Source organism: Cajanus cajan, chromosome 1, assembly GCF_000230855.2.
Source record: "Cajanus cajan strain Asha chromosome 1, NIPB_CcT2T_4, whole genome shotgun sequence".
Lineage (NCBI taxonomy): Eukaryota > Viridiplantae > Streptophyta > Magnoliopsida > Fabales > Fabaceae > Cajanus > Cajanus cajan.
The window spans coordinates 6,937,011-6,962,248 of record NC_138517.1 but is presented as its reverse complement, the minus strand read 5'-3'; the positions used below and the strand labels follow the sequence as shown (position 1 = coordinate 6,962,248).

Genomic DNA, 25,238 nt, shown 5'->3' with positions numbered 1-25,238 from the left:
GTCCCTTCATGTTGGATGTCCAACACACTTATTCCAAGCAAATGGACGTCCCACATGAACCAAGAAAGAAAGTCTTTTGGGTCTTTCAAATCCAATACATTCAATTAGTCTTTTCTAGTTACACCCCCCTAAATACTTTATACACTCCTAAAATTAAAAATACAAGAAAATAAATTCTTATACTACTTGACAAAAATACAAGGTCAAAAATAAAAATAAAAAATATTTACAAGAAAAATATACATAAAGAAGAGAAAGTAAGCTACTAAAAAAACCTAAAGTTCAAAAAAAGTTTGGGTCTTCTTCCTTTAAGTCTGGCCACTCTTCTTAACTACTTTTAGACTTGACCATTTGGTATGATATGATCAATAATTCAAATAGAACTACAAATACTAAAAATATTTTTTTTTTAATCTTACTATTTTTCTAACTTCCTCTTTGGATAGTTGCTATGATAATGAGAGATATTTCAAGATTTTAATTAATACACTTGTTTGTTGTGTCGATAGTTAAATAATTTTAGAAACACTAAATAAAATAGAAATGAGAGAATGAAAAGCTAAAGAGAATTTCTCCATACCAATGTCAAATTCCTTAAATTACAACATAAATTTTTTTAAAGGTTTAATAGTTATGCATATTTTTAAAGGTTTAATAGTTATGCATATCCAATTGTGAATGTAAAGTACTTTTACATTTTCAATTAATAAACAAAATACTTTTGGTATGACTTTTTGTAGGACTACTTGAAACTAAAAATGCAATTAAATTTGATTTAATATTTATTTTGGGTAAATAAATGTTATATAATTAATTAGTCTAAATTTACTTTTAAAATAATTGATATTAATATTATTCATAATTTTTTTTTGATGATAGTAGGTCAATAATTAATAGGTTTTTCTATGCATATATATTTTTTTTAAATCCCTATTGTGTAAATTTTCAGTTTATAAACTATTCACACCATTTAATTAACCATCGATTATTATACCAATATTGTTTGAAATAAGTAGTATTAACCTGTGTCATTTAATTAACTTGTTCATAATTCAAATTCTGATCTTATAAAATAAATTATGTTTAGAAGAGAATATTCACTTTATAATTTTGTATGCATTCATAGTCTCCAAAGGAACATGGATACTTTGTACTAATATTATGGTTACATAACAAAATCTCATTATTAAATAATTTTCATTATATCTTTCTTTTTATTGTTTTTTTTTCAACTCTTGTGATACTCGCATTAAAATCATTCGTACAGATAATGACATTGAGTTTTCCATGCATGATTTTTTCAATTCTAAAGGCATTATTCACCAAACTTCTTGCATTGAAACACCGCAACAAAACGACATTGTAGAATGCAAACATCAACACTTACTCAATGTCACACATGCACTTTTATTTCATACCAATTTACCTCATAATTTTTGGAATTTTGCACTATTACATGCAACTTATCTTATTAATTACATTCCTACACCATTTCTTAAAAATGCATCTCCTTATCAAAAACTTCATGGGCACCAATGTGATATTTCTATGCTCAAAATTTTTGGGTGTCTATGTTACATCACCATTACCACTTCCCAACGTAAGAAACTTGACCCGAGAGCCCACCCTAACATCTTCTTAGGTTTCCCACCTCATACCAAAGGTTACCTCACCTATAATTTGCACACCCGTGACCTTGCTATTTCCCGTAATGTCCATTTTTATAAGATCATTTTCCCTACCTACACCAACCACACAATGATCCCTACACTAGTGTCATCTCTCCTATACCTTTTCAATATGACCATACCTATCCTAAAATACCTGCACCCATAGTTGACAATATTAACTCATCTTTATCCAATACTAATCATCTTTCCTCACCTGCACCACCTAGCTCAACCACCATCGTATTTGAAAGACTTCCACAACACTCTTGCATCAACTTCCACCAATTTTCATCCAGGTATTCGTTATCCCATTGAAAATTTTGTATGTTATGATCATCTTTCACCCAAATATCACCATTTTATTGCTTCTATATCTACTATCACCGAACCCACTTCTTATACAGTCGTAAAGAGTGACTGTTGGCTTAAAGCTATGAAAGCTGAAATAAATGCCCTTGAGACAAACCAAACTAGGATGCCCACAACTCTCCCACCTCACAAAACTGCCATTGGATGTCGTTGGATACATAAAGTGAAGTATAATGTTGATGGAACTATCAAACGATACAAAGCTCGCCTTGTCGCCAAAGGGTACACTTAACAAGAAGGATTGGATTTTCTTTTAACTTTTTCCCCAGTTGCTAAACTTACGACTGTGAGACTTCTTCTTGCTTTAGCTACCATTTATAATTGGCACCTTAAACAATTAGATGTCAATAATGCATTTTTACATGGTGAACTACTTGAGGAAGTTTACATGCAATTACCTCCTGGCATGCATCCAACTAATCCCAATCAGGTTTACTAGCTCCAACGTTCATTATATGAGTTAAAACAGGCTAGTCGACAGTGGTTTGCTAAACTATCTTCCTTTCTTCTTAGTCATGGTTATCACCAATCTCCATTTGATCATTCTTTGTTTCTCAAGTTTTCTGGTTCCATGACCACAACACTTCTTTTCTATGTAGATGATATTGTCCTTGCAGGCAATAACATTTCTGAAATACAACATATTACTTAGCTACTTGATGCCACATTCAAGATAAAGGACCTTGGTGATCTCAAATATTTTCTTGGGCTTGAAATTGCTCGAAATAAGTCTGGTATAAACATATCTCAACTAAAATACACACTTGATATCCTATCGGATTGTGGGATGCTTTCCTCTTGCCCGGTTTCCACACCTATGGATTATGGCACTCGCCTCTCTGCAACCATTGGCACTCCTCTCCCAGATCCATCAACTTATCATAGATTTATTGGTAGACTCGTCTATCTTATAACTACTCGTCCTGACATCACTCATGCGGTTCATCATCATATAGTCAGTTTATTTATGCTCCTACCACGACTCATTCTCAAGCTATTTTTCGTATTCTCCGTTACTTGAAACAAGCTCCTGGTTCAGGTATATTTTTGTCAGCAAACAGCACACCTCAACTTAAAGCTTTTAGTGATTCAGATTGGGATGGTTGTCCCGGTACTAGACGCTCAATTACAGGTTTCTCAATCTATCTTGGTGACTCTCTCATTTCTTGGCGTTCTAAGAAGCAACCCACTGTTTCTCGTAGCTCATTAGAAACTGAATATCGTGCTCTGGCTTCCACCACTTGTGAGATCCAATGGTTGACCTACCTCCTTGAAGATCTGTGTATCCAATTTACTCGACCTGCAATCCTCTATTGTGACAATCAATCTGCAATTCAAATAGCTACAAATCAAGTTTTTCATGAGCGAACTAAACATATCGAGATCGATTGCCATATTGTTCGTGAAAAAGTTAATTCTAGTTTGCTCAAACTTCTTCCAGTAACCTCATCTCTTCAACTTGCTGACATCTTCACAAAGGCTTTATCTCCTACATTATTCCAAAGTCTTCGTTCTAAGCTAGGAATGATGAACATACATTCCCAACTTGAGGGGGTTTTAATGATAATTTGTTATATGTATTATAATTTGTTTAGATATTATGTTATTTGCAGTTTCTTGTCTCTTTTTATCTCTATATTTCAATTTCGTTTTCAGCTTGTATATAAGTCATACTTTTCACAATAATAACACCAAGCAAGTTAGCATTATTTTTCGCTCTTCATCTCTCTCTCGTCTATTATCTTTATGTTCAATCTGTCATTTATTTTTCTACCTTGTGCATTCTGTTAGAATTAGCCACAACTAATTGGGAAATTTAAGAAACTAAAAATACAATTAAATATCATCATCAAATAAATAACATACGTGCACATAATCATAAGATAGTACATGACTCAGAGTACAAAATATGTTACCACTAAAAAATTGTTAGTCAAAAGTTGGCTAGTAGAAAAGATAAAAATATTTGAAGCTTGTCTGTCGATTTTGTTGGTAAAAGATACATCAAGCAATTAATTAATTCGGGTATATAGTACGCATAGAATCCAAAACTTGATTGAACATCTTGATTATTATAACAAAAGGTATTAAAGTTGGAGGGCGAAAAACCAAGGATGGTGTTCCCAACGATTACGGGTGTTTAAAACAAAACAAAAATCTAGAATTTCAAAGATACTTCCTAAAAGATAAGATCATGGGATGCGCCCCAGCACTGGAGATTGACGCAACCACACCAATTAGTGGGTGTGGGCTGTGACAACACGATTGTATTATAAATGTGTATCAAACTACATGAAAGGGGTCATCAGATTAATCAAACACATGTATCTTTAATTTTCCTCGGTTTTTTTTTGTCTAATTTAATTTTATCAAATTTATAGCATTAAATTTAAGCTTTGTTATTTTTATCTTCTTCAAGCATTTATATGCATTTTTAACTATTTCACCTACCAATCAATTGCTTCAAGTAAGTAACTTAAGGATCTATACTTGATTGGGAGGTTTCTCCTCTCAACCACTACAACACAAATAGTTTTTAACAATATTTAAAAAATGTTACTTAATTATGTATAAATGTTACTAATAATTTGTTTTAGCAACATATTTTCAAATATTGTATATAGTCTATGTTGCTAAAGACTTTTAATAACATTTTTATATAATTAGGCAACATTTTTCAAATGTTATCAAAGTAGTATTTTTGTAACATTTTAATGATGTTGCCAATATTTTTTTAATTTTATAAAATGATAATTAATTTTAATTTAGATATAATTTTATGCCTTTTAAACTCCTAGGAGTTCTTTGAGAGAAGATTAAAGGCATTCTTAATTATTTTTTTAGGAGAAGACATTCTTAATTCTTAATTAGTTACCACTAATTATATATAAAATATCAAATTTCATTTATCTTAAATATAACTATATGGTTATATATACTCTTTTTGAGTCATTAGTCTATTCGATGTGAGACTTTAATTATGGGTAACAATTAGATATAAGAGAAATATTTTTTTTACTCGATGTAGGACTTTGATTTTAGAAATAATTATAGTAATATTTTTCAAAAAAATGTTGCAAAATAACTTACGTAAAATTTTTTTACTCGATATGGGACTTTGATTTTAAAAACAATTAGAAAAAATAATATTGAAATAAAAATGTTACTCTATCTATAATGACATTTTTAAAAAAGTGTTGCAAAATAATCTATTTGTTTAATATATAGTAACATTTTAACAAATGTAAACAAGAAAATGTTGCTAAAGAATTAAAATCTAGTAGTGAACATTCAAATCTCTTGATCTCACATTCAAATTTTGGAATAATGTGAAACTGAATTTCTTAACGATAATATGTTATATCTATTATAATCTGTTTAGATATTATGTTATTTGTAGTTTGTTATCTCTTTTTATCTTTTTATTTCAGTTTCGTTTTCAGCTTGTATATAAGTCATACTTTTCACAATATTAACACCAAGCAAGTCATCATTATTTATTGCTCTCCATCTCTCTCCGTCTATTATCTTTATGTTCAATCTGTCATTTATTTTTTTGCCTTGTGTGCATTCTGTTATGGTATCAGAGCTCTTCTTGGAAGGGCTCTACTGCGCACTTGTTTTCTGATTCAATATCTGTAAAGATGAGTGGAGATCATGATCAATCTCTCAATGTTCATAGTCACTTTTATCTACATCCAAATGAAAATCCAGCTACAGCTTTTGTTTCTCCTTCCCTTGATTCAACAAATTATCATTCTTGGAGCAAGTCCATGATAACTGCTCTAAGCGCTAAGAATAAATTAGAATTCATTGATGGAAGTGCTCCACAACCATCGAATACCGACAAAATGTATGGAGCTTGGAAGAAGTGTAACAACATGGTGGTTTCTTGGCTGGTACATTCAGTTTTGTCATCAATACGTTAAAGGATTCTCTGGAAGGATCGAGCAGAAGAGATTTGGTGTGACCTTAAAGCTCGATATTCATAAAGAGATCTACTTCGAATTTTAGACTTGTAATTGGAGGCATCCTCTATAAAACAAGGTGATCTTTCTGTCACAGATTTCTTTACTAAACCACGAATAATATGGGATGAATCGGAGAAGTTCAGGCCAGAACCAGTTTGTGTATGCAGTACTAAATGTACATGTAGAGTTACATCCGTTATTGCTAAAAGAAAATTAGAAGATCAAGCAATGCAATTTCTACGAGGACTCAATGATCAATATGTTAATGTAAGATCTCATGTTCTCTTGATGGATCCATTGCCTCCTATTACAAAAATATTTTCATATGTGGCTCAACAAGAAAGAAAATTATCGATGAGTGGAAATTTCATTGCAAATGTCAATATAGGAACAAAACAGAGTTCTATTAATGCTTCTGGCTCGGGTTCAAATTGAAATTTTATGGAAAAACTGGGCACACTGAGAGTACTTGTTATCACAAACATGGCTTTCCTCCCAACTTTGATAACAAGAACAACAAAGGTACATATAACCGTGGGAAAACCTGCACTCATTATGGTAGGAGTGGGCACACTATTGATGTGTGTTATAGGAAACATGGGTTAATTTCCTCCCGGACACCGTCTACATAATTAAAAATCTTCAACCATCAATAATGTTGTGACTGGAGAAGGAAAGGTTGCAGAGATTGATCACCAAGATGTTTGTTTTTCACCTCAACAATATCGAGCTTTATTAGCTTTAATTTAGCAACCACCAAATGCAGCTTCAACATCAAATGCAGCTCACACTAATCAAATTGGTTCCATTTCATCTTGCTCCACACACAAACCTAATGTCTCAGGTAAAGTCGAATCAATTGTTTGCACTACCAACACATAACACATAACTTCTTGGATCCTTGATTCGGGAGCATTTGTCATCTTCCCTTAAATATTTCATATCATATCACATCATTGATCCAATTATTGTACGCCTTCTTACTGGTCACCAAGTCACTGCCACACACTCTAGGATTGTTAAATTTTCTGCAGTTTTTCAGCTCACAGATGTTCTATATGTTCCTTCTTTCACTTTTAATTTAATTTTCATCTCCAAACTTGTCTCTAATATACCATGCCAACTAATTTTTACTGCTAAAAACTGCATTATTCAGGACACAAAAACTCCAATGCAGATTGGTTCAGTTGATGTGAGAGGAGGCTTGTACCAGCTCATGCCCAACCACTTGAATCCACATAGTATACATTCTACCATTGTCCATCCCAAATGTAATGTGATACCCATAGACCTTTGGCATTTTCGCCTAGGCCATTTGTCTAGTGAATGTTTGATGCTTATGAAAGAACACTATCCTTGTTTGAACAGCAATAAAAACTTTACTTGCAATACATGATACATGTCACTATGCCAAACAAAAAAAAACTTCTTTTTCCTCTTAGCAATTCTCACGCTTCACACTCTTTTGCACTCATACACATGGATATGTGGGGACCATACTCCACACCATCTATGCATGGTCATTGATTTTCTTGACAATAGTGGGTGATCATACACGTTACACCTGGATATATTTGATGCAAACTAAAAATGAAACTCGGACACACATCACTAATTTCATCACTTTAGTCGAAAACCAATTTGATACTCGCATTATATTAAAATCATTCGTACAGATAATGACATTGAGTTTTCCATGCATGATTTTTTCAACTCTAAAGGCATTATTCACCAAACTTCTTGCATTGAAACACCGCAACAAACGACATTGTAGAATGCAAACATCAACACTTACTCAATGTCACACGTGCACTTTTATTTCATACCAATTTACCCCATAATTTTTGGAATTTTGCACTATTACATGCAACTTATCTTATTAATTACATTCCTACACCATTTCTTAAAAATGCATCTCCTTATCAAAAACTTCGTGGGCACCAATGTGATATTTCTATGCTCAAAATTTTTGGGTGTCTATGTTACATCACCACTACCACTTCCCGACGTAAGAAACTTGACCCGAGAGCCCACCCTAACATCTTCTTAGGTTTCCCGCCTCATACCAAAGGTTACCTCACCTATAATTTGCACACCCGTGACCTTGCTATTTCCCGTAATGTCCATTTTTATAAGATCATTTTACCTACCTACACCAACCACACAATGATCCCTACACTAGTGTCATCTCTCCTATACCTTTTCAATATGACCATACCTATCCTAAAACACCTGCACCCATAGTTGACAATATTAACTCATCTTTATCCAATACTAATCATCTTTCCTCACCTACACCACCTAGCTCAACCACCATCGTATTTGAAAGACTTCCACAACACTCTTGCTTCAACTTCCACCAATTTTCATCTAGGTATTCGTTATCCCATTGAAAATTATATATGTTATGATCATCTTTCACCCAAATGTCACCATTTTATTGCTTCTATATCTACTATCATCGAACCCACTTCTTATACAGCGGTAAAGAGTGACTGTTGGCTTAAAGCTATGAAAGCTGAAATAGATGCCCTTGAGACAAACCAAACTTGGATGCTCGCAACTCTCCCACCTCACAAAACTGCCATTGGATGTCGTTGGATACATAAAGCGGAGTATAATGTTGATGGAACTATCGAACGATACAAAGCTTGCCTTGTCGCCAAAGGGTACACTTAACAAGAAGGATTGGATTTTCTTGAAACTTTTTCCCCAGTTGCTAAACTTACGACTGTGAGACTTCTTCTTGCTTTAGCTGCCATTTATAATTGGCACCTTAAACAATTAGATGTCAACAAATGCATTTTTACATGGTGAACTACTTAACGAAGTTTACATGCAATTACCTCCTGGCATGCATCCAACTAATCCCAATCAGGTTTGCTAGCTCCAACGTTCATTATATGAGTTAAAACAGGCTAGTTGACAGTGGTTTGCTCAACTATCTTCCTTTCTTCTTAGTCATGGTTATCACCAATCTCCATTTGATCATTCTTTGTTTCTCAAGTTTTCTGGTTCCATGACCACAACACTTCTTGTCTATATAGATGATATTGTCCTTGCAGGCAATAACATTTCTGAAATACAACATATTACTTAGCTACTTGATGCCACATTCAAGATAAAGGACCTTGGTGATCTCAAATATTTTCTTGGGCTTGAAATTGCTCGAAATAAGTCTGGTATAAACATATCTCAACGAAAATACACACTTGATATCCTATCGGATTGTGGGATGCTTTCCTCTTGCCCGGTTTCCACACCTATGGATTATGGCACTCGCCTCTCTGCAACCATTGGCACTCCTCTCCCAGATCCATCAACTTATCATAGATTTATTGGTAGACTCGTCTATCTTATAACTACTCGTCCTGACATCACTCATGGGGTTCATCATCATATAGTTAGTTTATTTATGCTCCTACCACGACTCATTCTCAAGCTATTTTTTGTATTCTCTGTTACTTGAAACAAGCTCCTGGTTCAGGTATATTTTTGTCAGCAAACAGCACACCTCAACTTAAAGCTTTTATTGATTCAGATTGGGATGGTTGTCCCGGTACTAGACGCTCCATTACAGGTTTCTCAATCTATCTTGGTGACTCTCTCATTTCTTGGCGTTCTAAGAAGCAACTCATTGTTTCTCGTAGCTCATTAGAAACTGAATATCGTGCTCTAACTTCCACCACTTGTGAGATCCAATGGCTGACCTACCTCCTTGAAGATCTGTGTATCCAATTTACTCGACCTGCAATCCTCTATTGTGACAATCAATCTGCAATTCAAATAGCTACAAATCAATTTTTTCATGAGCGAACTAAACATATCGAGATCGATTTCCATATTGTTCGTGAAAAAGTTAATTCTAGTTTGCTCAAACTTCTTCCAGTAACCTCATCTCTTCAACTTGCTGACATCTTCACAAAGGCTTTATCTCCTACATTATTCCAAAGTCTTCGTTCTAAGCTAGGAATGATGAACATACATTCCCAACTTGAGGGGGTTTTAATGATAATCTGTTATATGTATTATAATTTGTTTAGATATTATGTTATTTGCAGTTTCTTGTCTCTTTTTATCTCTATATTTCAGTTTCGTTTTCAGCTTGTATATAAGTCATACTTTTCACAATAATAACACCAAGCAAGTTAGCATTATTTTTCGCTCTTCATCTCTCTCTCGTCTATTATCTTTATGTTCAATCTGTCATTTATTTTTCTACCTTGTGCATTCTGTTAGAATTAGCCACAACTAATTGTGAAATTTAAGAAACTAAAAATGCAATTAAATTTGATTTAATATTTATTTTGGGTAAATAAATGTTATATAATTAATTAGTCTAAATTTACTTTTAAAATAATTGATATTAATATTATTTATGAATTTTTTTTTATGATAGTAGGTCAATAATTAATAGGTTTTTCGATATGCATATATATTTTTTTAAAATCCCTATTGTGTAAATTTTCACTTTATAAACTATTCACATCATTTAATTAACCATTGATTATTATACCAACATTGTTTGAAATAAGTAGTATTAACATGTGTCATTTAATTAACTTGTTCATAGTTTAAATTCTGATCTTATAAAATAAATTATGTTTAGAGGAGAATATTCACTTTGTAATTTTGTATGTGTTCATAGTCTCTAAAGAAATGGGAGATATTTTGTACTAATATCATAGTTACATAACAAAAACTCATTATTAAATAATTTTCATTATATCTTTCTTTTTATTATTTTTTAAAAAATAAATTGAGAAGCACGTTCCTATTTCATTGTGAAATGTTTGGCGGTCAAACGTCAAAACCATAGACACGGAGAATATAATAGAGAGTTATTAGAAACTAAAAGACGCAAACACTTGGTTCGATAATCTTCACCCTCATCTATTTCTTTTGTGCTGATCTCTCTCTAAATAGCAGCTTGTTCATTATCTATGAACAAAATCTTCAGCTTTTGTTACGGTCAGGATAATTCCGTAGAAAGCAAAGAAGAAAAGGTAGAAAGTGGTGAATATTGTTCAATTGAAGAGAAGAATATTGGTATGATGAATACGGGGTTGAAGTTGAAAGAGACATTCTACTTGTCACATGGATCACCAACTCTTGTGATAGATGATAGCATCCCTGCATGGAACTTCTTCAGTTCGTGGAAGGAGCTGTTTCCGCCGCGACCCTCTTCCATTCTTGTCATCTCCGGCCACTGGGACACCCATGTCCCCACCGTCAACGTCGTTGATCGGAATGACACCATCTATGATTTCTACGGTTTCCCCAAATCCATGTACAAGGTTCGTAATTACCTATACTGTTTATTATTGTCTGAATATGCTCTTTTTTTTATATTGTTTGAATATGCTATTTTAGAAAGAAAAAATAGAAAGAGAAAATATTCTATAAACAAAAAAACAAAAATGACCATTAGAACCAGTTTAGTGGTATGATTGAGATAAATGTATAAAAATTAATTTAGATTTAATTTTTATTATGATCTTCATATAAAAACAAAAAAACAAAAAAATTAGTATATTAACTTTTACGGTATATATAACTATCTTAAAAATCATATATAATACGATTTATAATTAATTATTAGTGTAAAATTAGATTAATAATCATGTTGATTAAACTCTTCTTAGTTTAACTACTATTTAGACTAAATTCTTGTTCTTTAAAATTTTTAGAACCAGTTTAGTGGTATGATTGAGATAAATGTATAAAAATTAATTTAGATTTAATTTTTATTATCATCTTCATATAAAAACAAAAAGCCAAAAAGAATTATTAATATATTAACTTTTACGGTATATAACTATCTTAAAAATCATATATAATACTATTTAATGATTGATTATTAGTGTAAAATTATATTTATATATATATATATATATATATATATATATATATATATATATATATATATATACCGTTATCATTGAAAAGAGCAAATGATTAATGTAAAAATATTATTTTCGTATTGCATTTTATTTGAATGGGTTTGGTGAAAATGATTATCAGCCAACTAATCTTTCACATTGGAAAGATAATATATTGTCATTAAATATTAAAAATTATTAGTTTTTAAATAGATTTTAAAACAAGTGACAAACTTTTGTGATAAAAAAAAAAAAAAAAAGCTAAACCCACTTTTAATTTTAATATTACTGTATTTTAGCCAAGTTGATTGTGTGTAGCATCATGGTGTGAAATTGAGAGAGAGAGAGAAACTAAAGTATGAATAAGAAATAATTAATTTGACTGTTTCGTTAGCAATTGTTTTTTTTTTTAATTTCCGCGTGTACATTTCTATGAAACAATGTCTTATTGTTTTTAGAAGTTTATGGTTCTGACCTGGTCTAGCTGGTAGCCGTTCATTTTTTCCGCCAACAAATGCCGACTGATGAAGTTTTCGTTTCCAATATTATTTTAAGTTTCTCTTTTTCTTTTGGTATCATTCACTTCTAACCAGTGTTTTAAAAATTGAATCGAATTGGCCGGGTGAACCAGTTGGATCAGAAATTGGTGGTTTAGCCGGTCCGAATCTTAAGTTAGATCGGTTATGCAATCGAACTATTTCAAACTGGATTGAACTGATTAATTTTTTGGTTCAACAGGTGAACCGGTGGGTCAAACCGGTTCAACTACACTTTTTTTATTATTTATTTATTTTTTTTTTTAAAGACCATAAATCAAAAAAATAATAATGAAAATTGAATCTCTTAATAGAAGAGCAAAGAGTCTTATTAAATATAACAATGACTACTTGTTCTAATATATTTATTTGTAATATATATAACTTAAATAAATTTTATAGTATATTATTAATTTTAAATTATATATTTAATAATATAATATCTATGTAAATGTTACATATATTATTTTGTGATATCAATTGCAAACATATTATATATGTACATATTATTTATATTTTTAATTTATATTAATATACAGTTTAACATGTAATTTTTTAAGGTATTTTTTTACAATTTTTTTTAAAATAAAATAGAAGAATTGAAATTTAAAATAAGATATGAATTTATTAAAATTTATAAGTATAAAATATATTTAACATAAATATTTTTAAAAAGAATAATAAAAATCGAGTCATGCGGTTCAACTAGTGACCCACCGGTTCAACCTTTAACCCACTGACCCAGTACCTTAACCGGTTTGATGACCGGTCCAGTTTTTAAAACTATGCTTCTAGCCCTTATTTCTCCCAACCTTCCCTTTTGAAAACTACCTTTAATCTCAACTAAATACAACCGAATCGGATTAATAAATAATTAAAGTATGTAATTCAAGAAACTAGATAGAATTGTGTCTTGGGTGCCACACATTTTTTTTTTATTAATAAAGGGGCTTAAAAACTAATAATAAACTAGAATCTGCGAAGAAAAAAAGAAACAACAGACCAACCAGTTAATAATTAAAAAAATGCGTCTAACTTGGTAGAAAAGTAAAATAATGCACTCTCTCGATGAAAGTTAATTTTAACTTAAAAAAACTATCAGCTACTTAATTTGTTTATCAAAAAACATGAATACAATTTAATTCAAAAATCTCCTGACATCCTGAGAATCTAATTGAGAAGAAAATCTGACTCCTTTATTACAATTCTTGAATGTTGTGTGCCACACATTAAAGAGTATGCAACAAAGAATTATTATTTTTATTTATTAATAACATATTTGAATACAAATTTATAAATATTTTTTAAAGTTTTTTTTTTATCAAAAATAATGCATATTTTTAATAGAAAAATTCTAAAAACACTTTTAATTATAATCAAACAAATTCTTAATAAGAAAAGTTAAGCACCTAATCGCTCTTCCTACGAATATTGTGAACTCAAATTCTTAATCAAACTCTATTGGTTAGGATCCCACCATATATGATTATTGATTCCCCTAATGTTCATATTTAATCTCTTAACTTTTATTTTGTACTAAATAGTTTTGCTGCTCATATTACATACTTGTTGACTATGATTCGATATAATTCAAATAGAAGTACAAATACTTAGTGTTCCTGCTTAGAAACATTTTTCTTTTCATTTCTTCTTCACGGTCTTCTAAGTTTTCGGTGTCGACCGAACACTATCTCCAAAAGGTAGGGAGGGTACCTACAAAGGCACTCCAACGCTCAAATAAGTGTTTGGTAGAGAGCAATAAAGGCTTTTATACTAGATAAATCATATCTCATTTATGTCCCATCACTTGTGTATTTATAGTGACGTGTTTGGGCCTGGTGGGCCTTCTGTCTTGGGAGATGGGTAATCGTTTGATTAACCTTGATCTTTCTTAATTAAGCGCGATAAGCATTGTGTATTAGATAACCTAACTTACCTTTGTCCCATGCGGGTTTACATTCTTTTAGGTGTTCGGCCAAGCTTTTGGCCAAATAAGTGTTCGGTTGTTTTCATGACTGAGGAGGGGTTCGGCCTTCCTCAAAGCCGAAGGGGGGCTCGGTCAAGCTTGAAGCTGGAGGGGTCTTCGGTCATGCTCGAAGCTGAAGGGGTCTTCGGTCATGTTCGAAGTCGAAGGGAGGGATTTAAACGTTTTCCCTTGATGTTCTCTTACCCAGTTTTGAAATAATCCCTTATCTTTTGTTGCGGGATAGGTATTCGGCCATTCGTACGGCCGAGGAGGGGGGTAGTTACCCTTCGGCTGTTGTCCTGGCCGAAGGGGTGTTTGGTCTGGATGAAGACTTATCGGTTGAGGTGCTTCTTTCGGCCTCTTGCTAGGCCGAAGGTACCTTCGTCCTAGGATCCGGGCAAGGGGGGTGTTTACTAGTAGACTTAGAATTCATTATTTTCTTTTAATCTTACTATGTGTCTAGCTTTCCCTATTTTAATGTAGTTATTTTCTGGTCGATAGTTAAATAAGTTCAGATACACTAAATAAAAGAGAAATAAGAGAAAAATAATTTGGATTTAGTTCTGATTCAACCACAAAAAATGTACATGTAAACATAACAGTGCCAAAATCCTTAAATTACAATGGAAAATCTATTACATTGAACTTGTACCCTTTGTTGGCAGCTCAAGTATCCAGCACCAGGGGCTCCACAGTTGGCGAAGAGGGTAAAGGAACTACTCTTGGCATCAGGGTTGAGCCATGTGGATGAAGATAAGAAACGTGGGCTTGACCATGGTGCATGGGTGCCTCTGTACTTGATGTACCCAGAGGCAGATATCCCAGTGTGTCAGCTCTCAGTTTCATCCAACAAAGGTGCTACTTATCACTATAACATGGGAAAAGCTTTGGCCCCTCTTAAGGATGAAGGTGTTCTAATCATTGGCTCTGGCAGTGCCACCCACAACCTCAGATCCATTAGGCCTCGTGGTACCCCACCTGCTCCTTGGGCCACGGCATTTGTGTCCTGGTTAAAAACCTCTCTTCTTGATGGCAGGTGATTAATTAATGCTTTGGTTTCATATTCATCTTCATACTCACATTCTTCTGCATAGAAATTATAAGCCAAGAAAAGGAGAAATTGGTAGGTAGTATAAGATCATGAGTTTCTTATCTTAACCAATCTTTATATGATATGCATTTCAGTTTTTAAGTTTTAGATAGCAACTAGTTAAGGATTGTGTGGTCTAGAGAATCAAAACCACCATAATTTCTATAAGAAAAAAATTGTGAATTTTTTTTTTTATAAGAATAGAAAAATTATAAAGATAGTCACAATGAGAATTGAACCTAGATTTCTATACTTTTAATTATCACAACTCGTTCCCATCCAACTATTGGACCAACCCTAGTAGTTAGAAAAGAATTACGAATATTACACACAATTTTTATAAGGTTTTAAATTCTTAATTGTACAAAGTACTAGAAATATGAGAAAGATACTTTATTTACTTTAATTGTTGGTTGAAAATTATTAGAAATTACACATTTTGTTAGTCTTACTTAATGAGTCCCTTGTAATTTAGTAGTAGGAACTACTAAGATCTATTTTATTTTTTATTGGTAAATGTTAATTATCAGTTATTATGTCAGTGAAAAATTTGAATTTACACCTTCCTTATCACTCCAATTCGGTGTCTCTATCCTAAATCACCAAACCACCTTATAACTCTATCAATCAAGATTTGTGATTTTCAGCAAATAATAGAGATTTTTAAGTAAAAAAAAAATTGAAAAAAGTGTCCCTAGCATCCTTATGAGAAATATTTGCAACACATTGTAAAACTCTTTTTTGACAAACACTCTTCTTAAGTGAAACTCCAAGGGATTTTACAACTGCTTTAAACTAGTTTGAGATTATGAAAGGATAGCATGCTATTCTTATGTATGATTTAATGCAAGTGTTTCGACCCATGGATCTTGTAGATACGAGGATGTAAATGAATACGAAGAGAAGGCCCCGTATGCAAAAATGAATCACCCTTGGCCAGATCACTTTTTCCCATTGCATGTGGCCATGGGAGCTGCTGGTGAAAACGCAAAGGCCAAAGTTGTACACGATACTTGGGACGCTGGTTCTATATCTTATGCTTCTTTCGGGTTTACAGCAGCTAATAGTTGATCACGCTGACTCTTTGATTTTTCTATATTGTTCAATGTTGTCTTAATATGCTGCATAATCAAATCAAATTACAAATACCTTGTTATGATCAGTAAGAACAGGTGAACTGCGTGTTTGTTTATTAATTGGTCTCTAAAGGCCGGTGGCCCAGTTCTTACATACTCTTGTTTTGAAATTTAATATTTTTTAATAGTAGACTTGATATTTAAATTTATAAACTCGTGTAAATTATCTAATTTTTAATAGCCTTGTTGGTAAGAGTTTAGCAAACATATTTTTCATAGTTAGTCCAGTGTGTCATTCCCCTTACTAGCAATTCATTTGGAGATAAGTCGTGTGGGTAGTATTTTCTTGGTTAGTATGGAAATGCAACTGTAAGATTTTATTGGCACCAGGCATTTTTTTAGTGACTAATAATAACAGCAAAGTTAAAATCTAGTGCCTCATACTCTTAAGATGTATATTTAAAACTAATTCAATCTTACAAAATCAACTTTTAATATAAGTTTGGATAAATGGTAAATGATATTATTTTAATAGATTTTAAGATAGATAAGACTTAAATTTTTTTCCCTTACTTTTCCTTTTCTGCATTATTTTTGTTTCTTGTCAAATGGAGTCACATTATTTTCTTTAATATTTTCCATGTTATATTTTTTAACTAAGTTGTAATTCTTCTAATAGATTAAATGAATTAATTGTTAGGTTCGTGCTCATAAAAAGAAGTATTCTTGAATAAATGGTTGCAGACTTTGGGACATGGTTTTTCCCCCAAAGCAGCATGAGGATTAGAAAACAAAAGAAATGACAAACGAGTAGAGAATGAAAATTCAACCGGTTGAGATTGAGAGAAACTAAATTCTTTACATTATAGCTCATAAACAGCATAATACAAATTCACAAGATTTTACGTCTAACAATCTTAGTGGAACCTAGACAAGACTCCACAAAAGGAAAGATCAGGCAACAACAGAGGATCTTAATACACAACTGTGTTTCAGTGGCAAAAAACCTTTCTGCAGAACTGCAAGGAGGATATTGAGGGTGTCAACGCAGAGAATTCAACAGACAATGCCATAGGTCTTTTGTGTATATAACCTAAAATTCTGTGTCAAAGCATGAAACCATGATTTTTGAAACCATGGACCTCGCAAAAGGGATATAGCTCAAGCTATACCTGTCAATCAAAATACCATAGAATGGAAGAAATGTTAAAACGTTACACGTAGAATACAAGTATGGGTAGGATACAAGTTAAATCTAATCTGCTATGCTATATATGTCCATACTAAGAACAGTCATTATATATTTAATGTTTTTCTTTTTGTTATTTTCACAATTTTCTGAGACATTTAATAAATAATACACTTCGAAGAAGATATATTTATGAGAAATATCAGATTATACAAATATGGAAGCGTGTACATCATTAATTTTTAGAAGAAAGCAGGCTAATATTTATACTCTTTTATGCTTTATAAGTATATATTATTAATTATTAATAACAAAACTTGTATAGTTCAAAGTACGGATTTAATTTAACTTTTTTTTTTTATAGTACGGGTTTAATTCTGATCCTATGTAAATCATTTTTTCCATGTCATCTAATCATGCAATGACAGATTGTCAAAAAAAATTTTTGACTAAAATAACTACCTACCGGGGCATAAATACATATTGATAATGGATCAAAATTTAAATATTAAAGTATTTGTTTATCTTTAACGGTCAAGAATTATTTACAGTTTTACCCCATATGGTAATATAATTAACATGCACATACAGCAAAATGCAGGATATATTCAAGAAATTTAAATGGAAGGCATTTGAAAAATTTGTGACATACCAAACAAGTGCCCCAAACTCCAAAATAAGGGCAAGAAGTGTCAGTAACTTGTTGTGAACCTGCTTAATGCAAAGTAATGAGATAATGAGCTATTCAAAGAAAGGCTCTTTATTGTGTTTAAATAAAAGAAAAGACAGATGCGTTTGGACTTACATAAAGAGCACAAAACAAGGCAATTATCATACTTGCAACATATATGGCTGTTGCGTATATACGAACAGGATCAAGCATCATTGTCACTTGTCTTTTAGGACCTATCAGGAATGCTGTGCTGCCATTAAAAAGACTCCCACTTAGCATTTGAAGAAAACAGAACAATTACGTATATGGCGAGTTTAAAAGACAATATATAAAATAGAGCCAATCATAGTTGTTCAACTTTAAATTATTTAGTCAATTTATTTCAAAATACTAAACTTGTAAGAATAAGATGAAACAATAATTTGAAACTAGAAAACAATTTCTACAGAAAAAGACATAAAAAGGGGACATAATTTTTTTTTATAGAGAGAAATCAAATGTTATAAACAAAAAATTAATCTCAAAGATTGCACCTATGGAAAAATTACCACTTCAATACTAGTAATCCCTCGCCGATCAATCTAGCTACTTACAGCACAAATCAATGTTCAAATCATAACCTTTAAATCTACGAGAAAGACATCAGATACACATAATACCGAGTGTTACACCACCCAGGTAAAAGGAAGAAAAAAAAAAATCTGAAGTCCATAATGAGATTATACAAATCAGTCATGCTTATTTTCCATCTTGATGACTTAAGAAAGTAGTTCTATACAGGTTGTTAAAAATTGTTTACTATGAAGTAAGAATCCAAATTATATATCATCTATTTTATTAGAATGAACTCCTAACATTTTGTGACTTTCATCCATAAGAACAAAAATTAAACCATGAAAATCTCTCTTTTAAGCATTGTGATAGATACCCTATTATAACAAGAGTCTATGTGAGGAGAAAGGAAAGTGATTAAGGACCCACATGAGCAACACAGGTGAGGTAAAATGGATATGCATAAGGGGATTCTCTTTTTAACTGTCTAGGCACATGGATGCAGGGGAGGGGAAGAGTGAGGAAGGTGTGAAGTTTGCTAAGGGTGTTAAAAGCAGATAGATGGAGAGAGAAAAGGCAAGAAAGAAATCATTGGGAACAGTAGGACATAGGAGGAAGCTAGGCCCTTCGAGAGCTAGCCTGGTCACTGTAATGCATCATTTATGTTTCTTTCTTATTCAGTTTCTGTGATCTCTGGATTATGTCTCTGTTATCCCGCATTACTTGATAAATTTCATCAATTCATTGTTTGGACTCAGGCCCACAAAGAGAACCAAATCCAATAGAATAGCCTATTGGGTGTAAGAGTCCTATGGCATAAGTTATAATTTGAGGTTCACAGGATTAGTACTGTATTCACTGATATGTAAAGAGTAAAGGTCCTCCCCCCCCCCCCCCCAAAAAAAAAAAAAAAAAAAAACTGTTTTCCATTACTGACAACAACAGAATATTTGAAACCTGTCAATGGAAATCCGTGAACTAGAGACTGTCTAAATTTATCCATGATTCTAATAAATTAAATTGCAAAGCACATGGAACTCAGCATCATAATGTAATTATACAGCTGTAAAACAGATCATACCTTCCGAGTGAAAGCAAATTCCCAAGAGTGAATGTTATCGCAAACTTGATTGGTTTGAAGAAAACAAGCATAGACTGAAACATGGGGGAGGGAAATGCCATTAGTTGGTGCTTATTCTTGTCTGCCAATATAAATTTGAGTGAAAAATCTAAAATTCTACATTAAAGTAGAGAGAGTAATAGTTGTAAGTCATGTTTTCAGAAAGGAAGTGAAAAGAATTACATTCCCATCAAACTTCCATGAAAAAAGATGAGAAACTAATATCAGATTTGTTCACTATCCTCATATTGTATGTATGTAAAAAATAATAATAATAATCTACTCAATTCCAATTATTGATTTAACAGAATCCAAAAATATGAGTTTATTGTTTATGTTCTATAACTATAAGGAAATTTCTGTCTCACCACTACCAAGTTGGCAGTATTAATAATTATTGAATAATTATTGAAAAATTATTGAAAAATCATAATAACACAATCTAATGGTGAACAAATCACAATGGCAAGGTTGCTGCCTTGGGTTACGACTTCATTGGTCATATGTGATACTAGTTGAAGGAACATTCACTGGGACAAGGTGCATATATATGATTTTCCCCAGTCCCTAGAGCCCACACTGCTAGTGTAATAGGAGCCACATCCACTGGACTGCCTTTAGAAATACTTAGAAGCTCTTAGAAAGTGGATTAGGAGCCTAATTCAACCTTACAAAACTGTCTTGTATGGTGAAAATTGTTCTCCACTTATATACACTATTACGACCTTATTCCTAGACAATGTGGGATCTCCAACAGAAGCCACATATAAATTATAAATAACTTAAAACTATATATCAGAGAAATTATATATTACATTTCGAATCTAACTTCTATAAGATTTTTTCAAGTTGAATTGTGATCATGATGTTATCAAAGAGGATGTTAAACTAATATGGTACCAAGTTGAACTGCGTAAAGATAAAAGAATAAAGAAAACATCAAGCATATAAGTAGCTTTTTCTAAAATAAAAATATAGAGAACCAGTAATTCTAACTTAGAACAAAAATTACAAACAATCAAGTAGTCAAAACTCAAAAGCTTACATGTACTTGCGTAGCCAAATTTAAAATTAGTATTCAAGCTTAAGATTAATATTCTACACTGAACTGAAGAACTCGCATACAAGCTTCACTTACTTAACCACAAAAATCATAATGTCAAACTTACCAGTAGTGTACAAGTTAATCCAGCAGCAAAGCATATGGCAAAACCGTATAGTCTCTGGTCACAGACAGAAAGTGTTTTAGTTAAACTATGAAAGACAATTTACAAATAGAAACATGTTAGATGAATCAAATGAATATTTCAATATGACAAGTTTGGGTAAAGAAAAAAACATTATATTGATGCACAATATAGTAAAAAAATCACAAATATAGGAGAAAAGAGGGACTATATTGAGACTAGAGAAAGATGCTAAAAACAGCCTAATGGCCATAATCATAAGAGTTATTCAGGTCTCACAAAAAATCAAGAAAAACTAATATTTCAGGCATTTTCTATAATCCGAGTCCTAACAAACAAATCCCCAACAATAATAGGTAATGTGAATGGAACAATTAAGAAAACATATAGAGAGAGAGAGAGAGAGAGAGAATATCATAATGCTCCTCAAAGTCCTAAGCTTCCTTTAGTTCAATTTTCTAAATTCCTAAAACCAATCTAAACCAGCATGTAGTTCTTGCCTTTCTAGGTCCTCCAAACAACAAAGATATCATCCTCCAAACAGCAAAGATATTATCCTCCAAAACCATTTTTGTTTGAAACAGGAGATATGATTGTATATTTTAAACTACACAGTGTATTGAGACTTTATTCTCAGGAACCTAAAAACATGATACCTCTATAGAGTATAGACTGCATATCTCCAGTCATTAACCAAGTCAGTGGTCACTGGTCACATATTATACCACATATGAACCTAAGAGTTATTGAATGTTAGTTCAATAAGACAATGTAAACATTTCCGTCCAAATGAAATGTACTCCAGTCATCCAGTTCACTTCATCTTCTAACAAATATTTCCTTTATTTCACCCTTTTATGAATGATTTTGTGAAGAAATTTAGTTACTCCGTGATCCATCAGTGAATCCAAAGTTATAAATCTCAGATAGCAGAACTTAGTGGCTGGACCCAAAAACAGAATAGCAAGATAGTAGAATAGTCACCATTTTAAAAAAAATTATATAGTTATAAGTTCTCAAAAATGATAAAAATTACTCAGTTCTTGACATTCACAATTAACAATAAAAAAAGTTGTGCCTTGAACAAAATATACAAGTAAATTCCAACAAAAGTCAAATACAAGTTTCCTAGATATGAACCATCAATTATCAATCATCATCTTCAAAATCCAAGTCTTCTTCTTTATCATTTTCACTACTATAACAGCTTTAGATTTCAGTTTTGAAAATTGAAATCCCAAAAATAGCCCCCCGAAAAAATCCCTAATGTCTCCTTTCTGAGGGCTTTTATCAACACATTGCGTCACTACGGCCATTATTTGGTGCGCTACAGCTGCTACACTAAAGCAGACCCTATAGCACGCAGGGTCCACTCCACAGCGCTGTAGGGGTGCCATTTCAAACCCTGTAATTCATTCTCATTTATCACCTCCAAACTTCAACAGTACACAACAATCTACAATGATAATTTCTATCAGAAAATATCATCTCTATATTTTCTCGAGTTGATTTCTCAAATCCATACCATTTGTGGATTGAAACACTGTAATAACTTCTCAGTATCCAACACCTGTGCTCCCCGCACATTAATGGTTAAAAATATCACTAGAGGAAATTACTTTGCTAATAGCTAATTTTCCTCAAGAACACTGTAAACCGAATTTGGCGAGTAGAGCCAAATAAACCTCGATGTGACTTGTTCTCAAGTAGAGTAGCTCAAAGTTATCGGATACATGATACAGGTATGGGTATGTGATTCAAGTAGGTCAACATATCATGGTTCATCACCTTCTACATTACTATTATAAGACCTTCCTTAAAGTGAACCCAGTTCGCGGTACATGGCACAGTACATTTGATAAAAAAGCATGCATGGTTATTGAGAGAATTATAAGCTTTCCTCGTGTAACAAACAGATCAAAACTTCTCACGCACCTATGACCTATCTTCCAGCCTTATATACAAACTACAACTTCTGATCTGAAAACAGTAAATCAAATCAAATCAAAATACCAAAACATCTTAACCTTTAAAATGATATTAACGGAGAATCAAATCAAAATGCTAAAATAAAACATGGCAAAGTCAAAAACCACAATTAAGGATCAGATCCAAGTCTAAAATGGAGCATATCCATTTTTCAATTATTGTTTTCCTTTTCTACCTCATCGCTATGTATTGTATTTTTACAAGTAACGAATAGAATTTGTGAATGAGAAGGAAAATGGAGCGAAGGAAAAGACCTGTGTGGTGGACAAGGTGCAGTTGCGGTTGAATTCGTCCATCAACGCGAAGGAGTTGCTTTCTCCCAATGCCGCAGTTCGTTGTTCTTCGTCCTCCACTTCCATTCCCACCATCATCTTCACTTTGTCGAAGGCTCTGCTCATCTTTTCCATTGCTTTCCCACGGGAAAATGGAAAGGAAGAAACAAAGGATCTGTGGTTGCGGAAACGAACAGTAACTAACTACTCAAAGTTGCTTCGATTTTCAGAAATTGTGTGTGGAATTTTGACGATGATATCACAACGACTCCACTCAACTGAAACCCAGCTTGGCTCATTGATGGCTTTCTCTTTGTTATTTCTTGTTTTTGTTTTTCTTGTAATTGTGAGGATACGAGGAAAGTTGGGCTTCGAAATTGGGCCCTAATTGCCAAACTGATATATTACTAACAAGGGAAATGATATACACACCCCCATTTCTTTATAAATAATACTCCCTTTTTTTAAAAAAAATAATAAATTCTTAAATTATTCTCATGCACCTCCTTACCTTCCCTTTTTTCCTTTTTAATTTCTGCATTATGTTCTTTCCTTTTTAGTTTTGTTATAAGTTGTAAGCGGATTCAGTATCGAAGGGAAATGTGTCAAATCATATGCATTTTTTCCACCAAGTAATTCTTCTCACTATTTGTTTCGGAAAGTGCTTTCTAGAATAATAAAACTTTTGTTCCGGAAAATATATTTAAGAATAGTAAATTTTTTTATTCTGCAAAGTATTTTCTGGAAGTGTGTTTGTTACATAATTCCGAAAAATATTTTCCGGAATACTAAATTAATGTTCCGGAAAGAACTTTCCGGAATTATATAAGAAACACTTCCAAAAAATGCTTTCCGGAACAATAACTTTACTATTCCGGATAATATTTTCCGGAATGCTAAAATTAACATTTCAATCAACATAATCATATTTAGTTAGAAAAATATTTTAAAAAATTTATTTTTATAAAAGAAATTAAAAGTGTATTTATAAAAAATAGGAGGTGTATATATCATCACCCTACTAACAATCCTAAAACTGAATAGTATGTCTTTTTCCAACTTTTATGTTCCATAAATTGAATATATAACTAAATTTAAATTTAAAATATCTGGTATCTGTAGAGAAAGTTTAATGATTTATAATAACCAATATTTTGAATATATAACTAAATCTTATAATTAACTAATATTTAAGCCTATCACGAGTTAAATATTTATTATATATGATTAAAATTTAAAAAATTATATATAAAAATAAATATTATGTTTAAATATATAAATTATATTTAAAATTTAATTTACAAATAATTATCAATTATTACACACAAATCTCTATCTTGTATAAAGGTATTTTTAGAAACTTTTCTTCGATAGAAGAGTTTTTAAGAATTTTTGTAACTCCCTATATAATTTAATTTTATTTTTATATTTATTTTATAAATTAAATTTTAATATTTTAGAATAAAATACTAATAAATAAAAATAATATTGTGCTGCAATAATATTATTTATCATAAATTTAAAATATAATTTATTTGTTTAAAAGTAGTTATTTATATAAATTTTAAATATATTTGTATATATTTAAATATAATATTTATATATATATAATTTATTATAAATTTTAGTTACATATAATAAACATTTAGTCTGGGCATAGATTAAAATACTAGTGATAAATAAAAATCGAATTAGA

The 25,238-nt window shown here is 31.8% G+C and overlaps 2 protein-coding genes across 2 annotated transcripts; one reads left to right on the top strand and one right to left on the bottom strand.

Annotated features, from left to right (window-relative positions):
• Positions 1 to 10,849: 10,849 nt before the first annotated feature.
• On the top strand, positions 10,850 to 17,733 carry LOC109811674 (extradiol ring-cleavage dioxygenase). The gene is made up of 3 exons (XM_083073849.1): positions 10,850 to 11,307; positions 15,060 to 15,430; positions 16,360 to 17,733. The coding sequence occupies exons 1-3, from the start codon at positions 10,954 to 10,956 to the stop codon at positions 16,553 to 16,555; spliced, it is 921 nt and encodes a 306-aa protein (XP_082929975.1). The 5' UTR covers positions 10,850 to 10,953; the 3' UTR covers positions 16,556 to 17,733.
• Positions 17,372 to 23,868, bottom strand: LOC109805369 (Got1/Sft2-like vescicle transport protein family). Its single transcript, XM_020367428.3, has 6 exons — positions 23,525 to 23,868; positions 21,264 to 21,317; positions 20,056 to 20,129; positions 18,555 to 18,672; positions 18,402 to 18,460; positions 17,372 to 17,732 (listed from the first exon to the last, which is right to left on the bottom strand). The coding sequence occupies exons 1-6, from the start codon at positions 23,675 to 23,677 to the stop codon at positions 17,654 to 17,656; spliced, it is 537 nt and encodes a 178-aa protein (XP_020223017.1). The 5' UTR covers positions 23,678 to 23,868; the 3' UTR covers positions 17,372 to 17,653.
• Between the last annotated feature and the right edge of the window lie 1,370 nt (positions 23,869 to 25,238).